The 12,913-nt window shown below is 34.8% G+C and overlaps 1 protein-coding gene across 1 annotated transcript; it reads right to left on the minus strand.

The window, feature by feature from the left end:
* Positions 1-1,866: 1,866 nt before the first annotated feature.
* Positions 1,867-5,480, minus strand: LOC128224622 (uncharacterized). The gene is made up of 2 exons (XM_052934547.1): positions 4,978-5,480; positions 1,867-4,338 (listed from the first exon to the last, which is right to left on the minus strand). Exons 1-2 carry the CDS (start codon positions 5,396-5,398, stop codon positions 3,935-3,937), a joined length of 825 nt encoding a protein of 274 aa, XP_052790507.1. The 5' UTR covers positions 5,399-5,480; the 3' UTR covers positions 1,867-3,934.
* Positions 5,481-12,913: the final 7,433 nt, after the last annotated feature.

Below are 12,913 nucleotides of genomic sequence, written 5' to 3' on the forward strand. Positions count from 1 at the left end.
TTTTTATGATATTTGGCTTAGATAGCCAGGGCTAGAGGCCATTTTATGATATTTGGCTTAGATAGCCAGGGCTAGAGGCCATTTTATGATATTTGGCTTAGATAACCAGGGCTAGAGGCCATTTTATGATATTTGGCTTAGATAGCCAGGCCTAGGGTCCTTTGCCATATTTGGCTTAGATAGCCAGGGCTAGAGGCCTTTTTATGATATTTGGCTTAGATAACCAGGGCTAGAGGCCATTTTATGATATTTGGCTTAGATAGCCAGGCCTAGGGTCCTTTGCCATATTTGGCTTAGATAGCCAGGGCTAGAGGACTTTTTATGATATTTGGCTTAGATAGCCAGGGCTAGGGTCCTTTACCATATTTGGCTTAGATAGCCAGGGCTAGAGGACTTTTTATGATATTTGGCTTATATAGCCAGAGCTAGAGGCCTTTTTGTGACATTTGGCTAAGATAGCCAGGGTAATAGGCCTTTTTGTGATGTTAAGCTCAGATCGCCAGGGCTTGAGACCCTTTTGTGATATTTGGTTAAGATAGCCAGGGCTAGAGGTCATTTTGTGACATTTGGCTTAGATAGCAAGGGCTATATATTTTCATTGTGTAAGTTAGTTTTATTAGATTTGTCAGCTTGATTCTGATCAGGTATGGTTCATACATTAAAGTATCAATTTTCAAATAGTTTATCTAGAACTATATTTGTTTGTCTCGAAAATGTTCACCAAAAACCAATATCATTTCCTAAACTGTTTGTGTTGTTCTGTATTTTAAAATAAGTGGATAATTAGTTTATTCACGTTCACTCTTTTTCCTCGTGAATTTATAGTAAATACTGTATAACTGTTTCGCGTTCGTCGTTTGAGGTTTTGTGTTTGGTGAAGACATAAGGCAACTATGATGGAAAGTAAAGAAAACATTTTGAAATATATTTCCCGACCGTCCTCACACTGCATTGAGATTTCAGAGCTTATTTGCTGCAAGCAGTTTTTCGATTCCTTAAATTTTAAACACACGTATAATTCTATTTTCCTGATCGTGAATGGAAATTGCATTTGTAATGTTTTGGTAAAACATATTTGTTGATGCTTTACTTGATTATGAAGTGTATGTTTCAGTTTAGGTCCATCCGTCTTATGACAGTCTTATACCACATACTGTGGTATGGTGTCACTCGTTCCAGATGTGTTTTTTTTCTATAAATGCTGTTCGATATCGGGTTGAAGAGGCCAAGATGGTACCGAACAAAGAACGTTATGCAGCCGGTTCAAATCATAGGGATACAGCTTTTACAATACCAGCTATGTCAAAAATGTTCACCAAACACTACAAACATCATTTCCTAAACTGTTTGTGTTGTAGTGTAATTGCAGATAAGTGAATGATTGGTTTACTCATGTTTTAAATTTCGGTGTCGCTATCATTCCCCCTTATATGTTAACTTTAATGCTGAAACTATTGGTTTTATATAACAAAATTACAATACAAAACATAACAATAGAAGAACAAAATAACGTCGAAGAGGCTGGTGTTACAGACGTTTATATCACTGACTACCAGGTATCAATGTTTTCGCACCACATACTGGTCATTCTACAATTGTTCAGTACCTTTCAATTCACTTTGCATCAAAGAAAATGTACATAAAACACCTCTAAAATACACTTTCAGCAAGAAACGATTAATTTAGATCAGACATACAAAGGTTATTGTCCAGCCTAATCTTTGACAATACAAACAACTGTCACATGAACATTGTATGGTATACATGTAATACTATACATTGGCATACGCAAAACATAAAAGTTAATGCAACGCAAACACTCTTTTACCAGTTTGATTGTTTATTGAAAACTCATCAAAACACATATTATAATTATATACAAATTTACATACATTAATAATAAACTAACCATAACATCATATCATCTCTTTAAATCAATTCCAACAAATGCATTTTTGAAAAGCGTAGTATGTTTTATGTCATCAGAATATACACTATTCGTGAAATGCGTTATTGACGATGTACAATGTACAAGTCAGTCTATATCAATGACTATGACATTGAAACAGCCTTGAAATTGATCACAAATATTGACAATATTCAGTGCAATGAATGTAAGAAAAAAAGTAAATGCCACATTAAGTGGCCGTCTTAATGATACGCATTGTAAAACATTACTTCCAATTGAAAACAATTTACTTTCACCATAATACTACATTTTGATGCCTGGTCACCCCATGTAATGACGGTTTTATTTGGAAGGGTATTGCTTGCTGACGTAAATAAACGACTAAAACTTTAATAAAATTACAATTATTGTAGTTTATAATTCTGCTCTTTATTGCAACTGAAATCGAATAAGCAACTTTTCAAGTGTTTGTGTTTTTGTTCTGTCTAATTTTCGCACTCTTTTCTAGTCATAAAGCCATTCAATTGATACCAAAATAATATGGGGTCACCATCATCGAAACTGGTATCGGTTTATTTTTTTATGTCAGTCAATTAATGTCACTGGATACCGAACTTTTTTCAATGATTCTAATCCATAACTTTGTAACTACATGAAGCTGAACTTATACAACTAGAATGATAAATTCGTTTGAATGTTTATTTTATGGTGTCCGGGGCCTGATGCGATATATAAACATTTTTGCCAGAACTATTAACTCGAAACGATTAACACATAGCGCAGCATATGCAAAACTATCGATATTGAGGTATTAATCTTGTACTGCTCATAAAGGGCCATTTACACTTTGGATGAATATTTATACTAGTTAATAGTCAATGTAGAAAACATTACGAAATCGATTGCATACATTTGATACAAGTTGATATGCAATTATTAAAGACATACTGTAAGAATGCAAACACATGGACAATGTCAAGATAGCTTTTTTCTTTATTATTATTATTATTATGATTGTTATAATTAATATACTGAGTAAATGTGATACTTGCTATAATAATAATAATAATTATTATTATTATTATTATTATTATTATTATTATTATTATTATTATTATTATTATTATTATCGTTAAATCTGAAACACACCCCTGGATCCGACATTTGGCACATGGAGGCGAAGTTCATCCATGCGCATGCGCACCGAAAGGTGATTGAACAATTGTGATAACACGACATTACAATGACGATAATGCGACTGTACAATGATCATTAAGCGGCATTACGATGATGATGATGGGACAGTTCCATAAAAAACGCGACAGTACGAAAATGCAACCTCGACAGAACGGTGATGAGAACGCGCCAGTTCGATAATGGAAACGCGACTATACGATAATGAAAACGCTTCAGTACAATGATGATAACGCGGCAGTACGATACAACGATAAACAAAACGCGATATCACGATATAAAAATGGTGTAAAGGCGATGCTACGGGGGCGAAATCACGATAATATATCGTATTATCGTCATCGTTATGTCGTAATATTACGTTTTCGTTATTTTTTTGTCGTTCGTTATAATCTTACTGTCCCGTTCTTGTCATCGCAGTCTCGTCATCACGTTTATATCATCTTACTATCGAGTATCGCGTTTTTGATCTACACATTCACAGGCGATGGCCCTAACGGAATTCCGTTACTGAGCACATACAACATAAACTTTCGAATCTGTAGAAAGTATATTACAGTTTATGATATGTCAAAATACGCTATCGGGCTGATACAGGGTATCACAGTATGTGCAAACTAACGATATTAAAGTAATAGCAAAAATATTATATTGGTTCATTTTATTCAAAATTTACAATACATGAATTTTGTTTTTTAGGTAATTTTGAATAACTAGAAGACACATACTCAGAAAGTTTCAAAAGTAGGAATTTCTATGAATTGAATTAAAATGAATTGTATTGAAGAAAATCTCAATGAACGTAAATGTTATGTGCTCCTCGTGCGCTGATTACAATCTGAAACCGGAAATGAACGAATAGCTATGAATGTATCGTCCACTCTCATTGCATGTCAACTTTACGGTATCCCCGACCTGCAGCGAGAGAGTGACAGTGCCCATGCCTGTCTCGTAGTTACCGTCACTGTCGTTGACATACAGGTACGCTACGTGACTGTCGTTCTTCTTTATTCTGATATGAGCGAAGGTCGCCGACGTGGTCATTTGAACCATGACAGATGCTGAGAACACGTATAGACCATCGACCGGGGCGGTGAACACGCCTGTCCCCGGGTTGTAACCCCCACCAACGTCCGTGACAACGTTGTTGAATACGAGCGACTGAGCGGAGGAGGATGTTGTAAAACCGGACGACAGGGTGGCGAAGAAGGCAGCAGGAGATGGGTGCATACTCTCTGAAATCATATAAAGTAGCACTCGTACTGCTTTGCAATATACAGTTCCAACAAACAATATATAAATACATATTTATATATAAGCGTGCTCCCTCTTCATACAAAAATGAAGAATTTCTCATTTAAGTGTATTTATCAATTGTTTTAAATCTGGTGTATATTTGCAAAAAATGACGTTTCAACCATATTGAAATAAATAGTTAACAATAAACGGTGAAGGGATCAGAGCCCATACATTTTTACGCTTTTGAGAAAAGAATTTATTGGACAAATGGCCGTAGTGCTTGTTGATATAAACGAACATAACGACATGCTTATAAAGGGTCATGCTCTTGGAATTAAACTTAAACTGGTAAAAGTCAATGTAAGAAACATTAATTACATTTTTAATACAATTGATACAAGTAAATTCTCATATATCTCTCTATATATGTACTGATATTTAAGTATATATTCGTTGCACAAATTTCGTTCGGGGTCTGAAATAATTATGTTATATAATATTCCGGTTTTATTCAACGCGGTTAGCATAATATCGTGCTCGATACCTGTTTTTATCAATGTACAAATTACATTTATACGCGCTGTTTTATCGCTTGGTTCTACAAATAATTAAGTTGCAAACTAATCTAAACGTACCTGAAATATTCTTGGACATAGCGTCCAGACGTTGGTCGAATTTCTCAAGGGATTTCTCACGACTGTTAAAATAGGATTTCGTCGTGTTTTCCAACTCAGTTTGTAAGCTTTTGTATCTTTCTTCCAAATGTTGAGTCCCCTTCGCTGACATCTCTATTTCAGTATCGTGTTTCTTTATTTGATCCTGTATTTTATTTGTCGAAGTGTCCATTTCAATTTCAACGTTCGTTTGCCTCGTTTCCAGCGCTTCCAGTTTACCGTGGAGCTCCTCCATCTTGACCTCAGTTCTCACCATTTTCTCCAACATTTTCTCCTCGTAGTCAAACCGACTGTAACATCGTGGTTCATGCATGTCACATAATGACGATTCAAGCACGAGAATTATAATAAATAATTCCCGAACGTACTTGCCAGAATACATGTTCAAGAAAAGTTTTCTATTTGAATTATTAAAGCTGCTGAGACAAGATGCAAAGCAAAATTCTAATATTTCTGATAGCAGCCTTTTTTTAACTTTTAAGACAGCAGCAGAATCAAGTCGCCCAATGGAATGCCTAATATCTGTTTAAACACTTTAGAATGTAAGTTAAAGTACAAGCTTCAAACTTAATGAAAATGTCAAATAACGAACAATAATATTGATCACAGTAGATGTATATCAACGAGCTTTTGATTGATAAAATTTCGATAATAAGGGTTCAAGTTCAGTTATAGACGCAATTATGAAACTTGAATTGCAACCTGTAAGAAGGATGGCAAACGTTTAATACGTTGTTTTATGTGTATCAACTATTTGTAAATTATAAAAAAAGTTATTATTGACGCAACATATGGGTTCAAATGAGGTAATAGGTGCAAATGCTATATGCTTACATCTGTGTTATATTGTTCTTCTTGAATACAACACAAAATTATTTTTTGATTAAATTTTCAGTTTTTGCAAAAAATGACGTATTTTCCGACACGGGTTTAATGCCGAAAAATTGCCATTTTCTGCAGATTTTTTTTTTATTTTTCGTATATATCTCAGTGATCAGGTTTACTTGCTATAAAAGATAGTTTTGCTTTAATAAACGGTAAAATTGGACGCAAAAGTTACACCATATTGTTTCTGTATTTAAATTTAAAGCGATCAGAGAGAGAGAGAGCAAAAACTTTTTTATAGATTGAAAACAAATTTTGTATTAATAAATTAACGTTTCATTTGCAATGTTTTATACAGAATTGTGATTGTAGACTTCAGTTTTTCGTAATATATCATTAAAACGTAATTAAAAATCTTACTGAACTATTATAATTTCCCCGTTGTCCTTTAACCTAATTTAAAAACGAGCTTTAAAGTTTAAATTAAGTTTAATTTAAACACAACCGAAAATGAAACAACAACAGGGGGTTTACATATCTTACCATACTGTAAGAAAATGTGTACCATTCTAATTTGGACTTAGTGTGCAATAATCGCTACATTTTCATGATCAAATACAATATCTTTCCAATTTATTGAACTCGATGACATCTTACTTTGATTGATAATTTGGCCAAAGCACATTGGTTCTTGATTTTTATACTTTGGAAAGGAAGTTTATTTGTGCTGTGGTATTTGAAAGGGATTAAATTTCGGTCCAAAATTGGCCAGAAGAAAATTGCTGGTTTGAGTGAAATTATTCGATTGTTTAAACTCTCTAGAAGGAATATATGTTTCATGTTTTGAATCACTGGTTGGTATGGCCCTTTAAACATATTTTACCAGGAGTTTCATTCGTTCAACACTAACAAATAAACCCTGATTTTGAGTTCATAACATGTAGATAACATATCTACCATATCTTTCCAACGAACTTTATTTATTTCAACATGAAACATGGCATAGAAACAAGTGATAAAACTCTCAAAATCGCGTCATCTGATATAGGTAACATTTATTTAAAGTTAAATTTCTCGGAACATAATGATATGAGTTTGAAATACCTGTTAGGTAATTATCTTGAATGTATTGGCGCATGCATTTCTTTTTAAATTCGCTTACATAAAGTATGTTTCGTGTCTGATATATATGATAGTGGTTATAACGTTTTTTTATCTTGAATCTCCTCGTATTTCATCACGAATCCTAGGAGCGATACGTACATATCATAGATTTGAACACGTCACTATCAAAGGATATTGTTCAGTAAAACCAATAGTAATATCATTGGCTTTTCCTTTCTTAAATTTACTGCATTTTATTCTTCGGGTGTACAAAATATTTAAATAAAAATAAATTACTCCTGATCTGGTTGAATATGAATACTCTATAACACTTAAACATCAATTTATCACCTTACTGAATTTAAACAGACTCAGTTGATTGTGCCAAATGCCAAAATATGAATCACATTCAAGAATCATGTTATTGTGAACATTCTATTTGTCAATGTACTAAGCATATTAACACCGACAACCGCGTCATAATATACCGAGTTAAAAAGTGATTTTTAAATGTTGTAATAGTAGAGACATAGATAATTATCCCTTCATATGGTTTCGTCGATGTGTACGGTGTATGAGATCTGGGGACGTCTTAGGAACACTTACGGTGTACGAGATCTAGTGACGTCTTAGGAGCACTTACGGTGTATGAGATCAAGTGACGTCTTAGGAGCACTAACGGTGTATGAGATCTGGGGACGTCTTAGGAACACTTACGGTGTATGAGATCTAGGGACGTCTTAGGAACACTAACGGTGTATGAGATCAAGTGACGTCTTAGAAGCACTTACGGTGTATGAGATCTAGGGACGACTAAGGTACACCTACGATGTATGGTATCCAGATACGTCTTAGGAGCACTAACGTTGTATGAGATCAAGTGACGTCTTAGGAGCACATACGGTGTATGAGATCTAGGGACGACTAAGGTACACCTACGATGTATGGTATCCAGAAACGTCTTAGGAGCACTAACGTTGTATGAGATCTAGTGACGTCTTAGGAGCACTAACGGTGTATAAAATCTAGGGACGTTATAGGAGCACTTACGGTGTATGAGATCTAGGGACGTCTTAGGAGCACTAACGGTGTATGAGATCTAGTGTCGTCTTAGGAGTACTAACGGTGTAGTACCGTGTCTTAGGAAGAAGTACGATGTATGAGATCTAGGTGCGTCTTAGGAGCACTTTCAGAATATGATATCTAGATACGTCTTAGGAAGAAGTACGATGTATGAGCACTAGGTGCTATTTGCAAACATTGGATGTAGTCTGCGCTTCTGAAAGGTCTCATATTAAAGTAAACCTGGGAGGAAAAGTTCGCCCGGTGTGGGGCTCGAACCCACGACCGCCGGAACACTAGCACAGCGCTCTAACAAACTGAGCTAACCGGGCGGCTGGTTCTAACCCACACACACTACACTCCTCCCCCATTACCCTATTTAGGCCGACGGAGGCACTTCTGCCGTTTACCGCCGCCACCAGTAAAGATAACCTGGGAGGAAAATTGCGCCCGGTGTGGGGCTCGAACCCACAACCGCCGGAACACTAGCACGGCGCTCTTACCAACTGAGCTAACCGGGCGACTGGTTCTAACCCACACACACTACACTCCTCCCCTCCCATTAACCTATTGGGCCGACACAGGCACTACTGCCGTTTACCGCTGCCACTAGTAAAGTAAACCTGGGAGGAAAAGTGCTCCCGGTGTGGGGTTCGAACCCACAACCGCCGGAACACTAACATGGCGCTCTTACCAACTGAGCTAACCGGGCGGCTGGTTCTAACCAACACACCCTACACTCCTCCCCCCATTAACCTATTAGGCCGACGGAGGCACTACTGCCGTTTACCGCTGCCACCAGTAAAGTAAACCTGGGCGGAAAAGTGCTCCCGGTGTGGGGTTCGAACCCACAACCGCCGGATCACTAGCATGGCGCTCTTACCAACTGAGCTAACCGGGCGGCTGTTTCTAACCCACACACACTACAATATCAAGGAGGTACTATCCAGATACCGGAAACCAATATAGTATATATTGTACACATATAGTATAAATTGACAGACTTCTAACATGATCAGCGTTTATAATCTTGTTTTGTGTACTTGAACAACTTCATAACAGGATATATTTAAAATCATCATCAGAAGGGTGTTGATAATTTGTTATAAAATATCCTAAGATCAAAATAATCTTCAACATTAGCTTTTATTTTTCATAATGTATGTAAAGCACACCTTAATATATTATATATTCTACAAATTATTACCAAAGTATGAAAGAAACCTTATATCATGAGTTAGCGTGGTCTTGTGGATTTGGTGTCCGCCTCTCACCCAAAGTTCGAACCCAACTATGGGTTACGTTCTCATGGCCTCTGAGAAAGGACACTATTACTGCTTTCTACACAAAAAGTGATTCATATCAGTGTTCAGCTCTCTGTACAAACGAACTGACATTCATTGGAATAACCTTAACTAGGTAAGGCAAGGTGAAGTATATTTTTCCATAAGAAATTCAAAAAGTGGATTACAACATTTACATATGTTTGGTATGTTTCTATTTCTTAAACATATTTATTGGGATTCATCTTGATATTACTTTTAATCTTCAGTTTACATAGTCACTAAACTCAACTGTAACTAGGTGCTCAACAAAACTACAGAGCTCTTGTTAAGGTCCAGCTCATCTGGTTGCCTGATTGACTATAACGTACCATTTGTTTTACCTAGCATAACTCTCATTCAAGAAGATTAACTTTACACTGTTTTAAGCTTAACGATAAACGACATTGTTTCCCTCATGTCCAGGTCTCAAGCTATCACTGCCCACCAAACTTTCTCTATAATATCCATGGTCGTAGTAGTAGGCCTGATCATCTCATAAGCAATCATTATTCTTTCGTGGAAATGAGCACATTTAACTAAATTTGATAGCAAACCAAACGATCTAAGACAATTAACTAATGCACATACTTAGCGTATGTTCTTGTGGCGTTTATCCCCTCTCCATCACAAAGAAAATTAATCATTATTACACACACTGCAATGTTTTTTAACATTCGCTAAGGTTTAAACTTTATTCAATGTCTTCCAATTCCCTAAACTGTAAACATAGCGGCTTTCAAGGTTTGAATATACATTCTAAGACATTATTTACAACTTGATTAACAACATTATTTTTCCATTTTCAATAGAAGATTTACATACTCTATACGTTCAGAACAGTGCGATAACTTTCATACTTTAAATTGTCATTTTATGGACTTTTACCTTATTGTTACATCTAAATGACTTCTGACCTTTAAAGATGCACTCTTACTCCCAAATAAGATTTACCACAATTAATAACATTGTTTTAATATTCCAAAAAGGATTGATAAATGTCGAAAACAATTGTTCTTATGAAGGATACCGAGTTTAATTTGATAGAAATATGCATACAACACGGTATTTCTACCTTATGGGGCTATAGTAGATCACAGTCAATCTTTTAGCACTCAACAGTCATTTAATATGTTTGCTTTTTCTGTTATTAAATACAGGATTATATCCTTGTTATCCGTAATATTTCTTTTTCATTATTTAGTTAGTTGATTTTGAATAAGATTGTAACTTTGATAATTTTGATATCGTTTAAATGAATATTTATAAATAATAAATGAATATTGATTGCTGATAACAAGTATTTCAGAAAATAACTGTATCTTACATGAATGACAAAGGTATTTCATTCTTATTTTGAGCTCAATTTAGAATAAACGACATTTATAATGTTTCGAGAGCCAAAAAATGTTTGTAATATTTGTTTTTATATGTATTGTAGTTAAGAAATATTACACACCACTGAGTGCCATATGGCATTATAAGGACCGGCCAGTCAGCCCCCGAAGGTGTATATAGACTGAGCCGTCAACACTCTGGTTTATCCGCGCTATTATATATGGCCTGGAACCAAACAAACTAAGCGAAAACTTAGTGTATGAATTGTACCGTTTATTTCCCTTCTTTCACAATGAAAACTAATTAGTATTACGCTCACTACACATTCAGGTAAATAACATTCACTAATAAAATCAAATGATTGAATCGTTTATGTTTTAATATATCCAAAGTGTTTGACAAGTAAACTTGCAACTCAGCAGTTTAGACGGCTTTGATCAACAATATGTCTATCAAATATTGTTATAATGAATATCTGTTCTCCAAATTGTGTATCATTTGTTTAGCAATTATTTCCCTAAACTGTCTAAGAACAAAATTCCGTAAAGGGCAAAACATCAAAAACGATTTCTGGCAACACCCATTTCACACTACCAACGATGCCAAATAATGTCGTATATGACGTTTTTGTAGTCTATTATTGTGCTTATAATTAAGGATTAAAATTCGACATGTTGCATTTTTTTGGGGTATGGTATGCAATGGCGCAGTTCAAAATGCTGGTGGAGTCCTTCGGACTGTCGAATTTTAATACTTATATTAACATTTATTTAAATCTACATGTCTGCTTAAATGCAAAATGTAAATAGATTATTCATGAGCATTTTCTTTTTTTTCTTTCTCTCGTTGTTCTCAACGGTGGGTAAATTAGAACAGTATCGTAACCTAATTTTATACAACAATGAATGTACAGATAAAATAGTTCCTTATTTATATGTTTATTTTCTATATTTTCAAGGTCAAGTATATTATAAATACGTATGAAAACTGTATTTCAACTAGAAAAATACAACTTGAGTTATGAAATATTTAAAATTACAAGAAAATATCGCAACCTACAATGTTCTCATATATCTCGCGATAATACCCGATACTAGCGTTTGTTAAGTCGCCATCGAGTTTTCAAATTGGAGATATTCAAGTCACTTTACTTGTTGAGCGAAAAATCAGTTGGTGTATGAATCATGTTGGAATACGGTGTTGGACAAATCAGCAAGTGCATTGTCATTTCTTTGGATGTAAACATTTGATGTGGATTAAACGTCTCTGTGGAAACGACAGTTGCGGTGGGTGGGGTAACGTGAACTTTCGCGGAAGGAAAGCCAGAGGACGCGAAAAGACTTAAAGTGTTGAGCTCTTTCTTCTGGACGTTGCTGGGTGTACTAAAATATGTTATTGTTTCATTTCCTCGATTTCATGTTTTGTCACATGCTTTATTTTTACCAAATGTCAATTCCAAATTCCGAAATGAGTCGTCATCATTGTCATTTGATATTTCTTCAACTGTTCCATCCATCATGAAATCATCTACATTAAAATCAATCAAATTATCGTTGCTTATTTTGTTTTAACTGCTTTACTGCAGATTACAGTTTTATACAAGTTTGAAATCCCTTCTAAAAACATATATACATTAAATGATAAATTAAACAAAGAATGTGCATGTATTGCCACTCTATATAGGAGTTAAAGGAGACAATAGTTCGTATACTGGCAACACAATACTTCAAAACATTTATGCTCTCTATATGAAGTAATACTATATTGTAACAACAATACATATTTATACACAGTAGGTGTATGGAAACATGCTTATCTTGAAATAAAAATAAATAAAAACAAGGAAATCAAAAATCTGAAACTAACATGCACTTTCAAGCGTAATTAAGATATGGAAGTAAATCATACTTTCTAAAGATATGAGCGTTTTTGCCCACACTTATATCCGATTTTAAGGCAGAACATGTAAGGAAATATAAATGAGTGATAATGTCATATCTTGTGGCTGTCTTAATGTTAACTATTAAAGAACGTACACGATTCATTGCCAGAATGTTGTACTTCTTGTTAGCAGCGGTGGAAAATATCATCTAGATATAAAAATTTAGGCCACAATTATTACATCGAAACAATTGCCATATATCGCAGTATATGCAAAACAATCGATAAGATAGTATGAAGCAAACTGTTCCATAGATTCAATCTATTTATACCAAAAAATCAATATATGAAACTATAATAAAATG

The sequence above is a fragment of the Mya arenaria genome, chromosome 17 (assembly GCF_026914265.1).
Source record: "Mya arenaria isolate MELC-2E11 chromosome 17, ASM2691426v1".
Lineage (NCBI taxonomy): Eukaryota > Metazoa > Mollusca > Bivalvia > Myida > Myidae > Mya > Mya arenaria.

Bases quoted from the DNA above. Each gene is read 5' to 3' on its own strand.
- LOC128224622 (XM_052934547.1), bottom strand. From the start codon at position 5,398: ATGTATTCTGGCAAGTACGTTCGGGAATTATTTATTATAATTCTCGTG. The intron at 4,339-4,977 runs GTACGTTTAGAT...ATATGATTTCAG, and splicing joins TATGTCCAAGAATATTTCAG to AGAGTATGCACCCATCTCCT.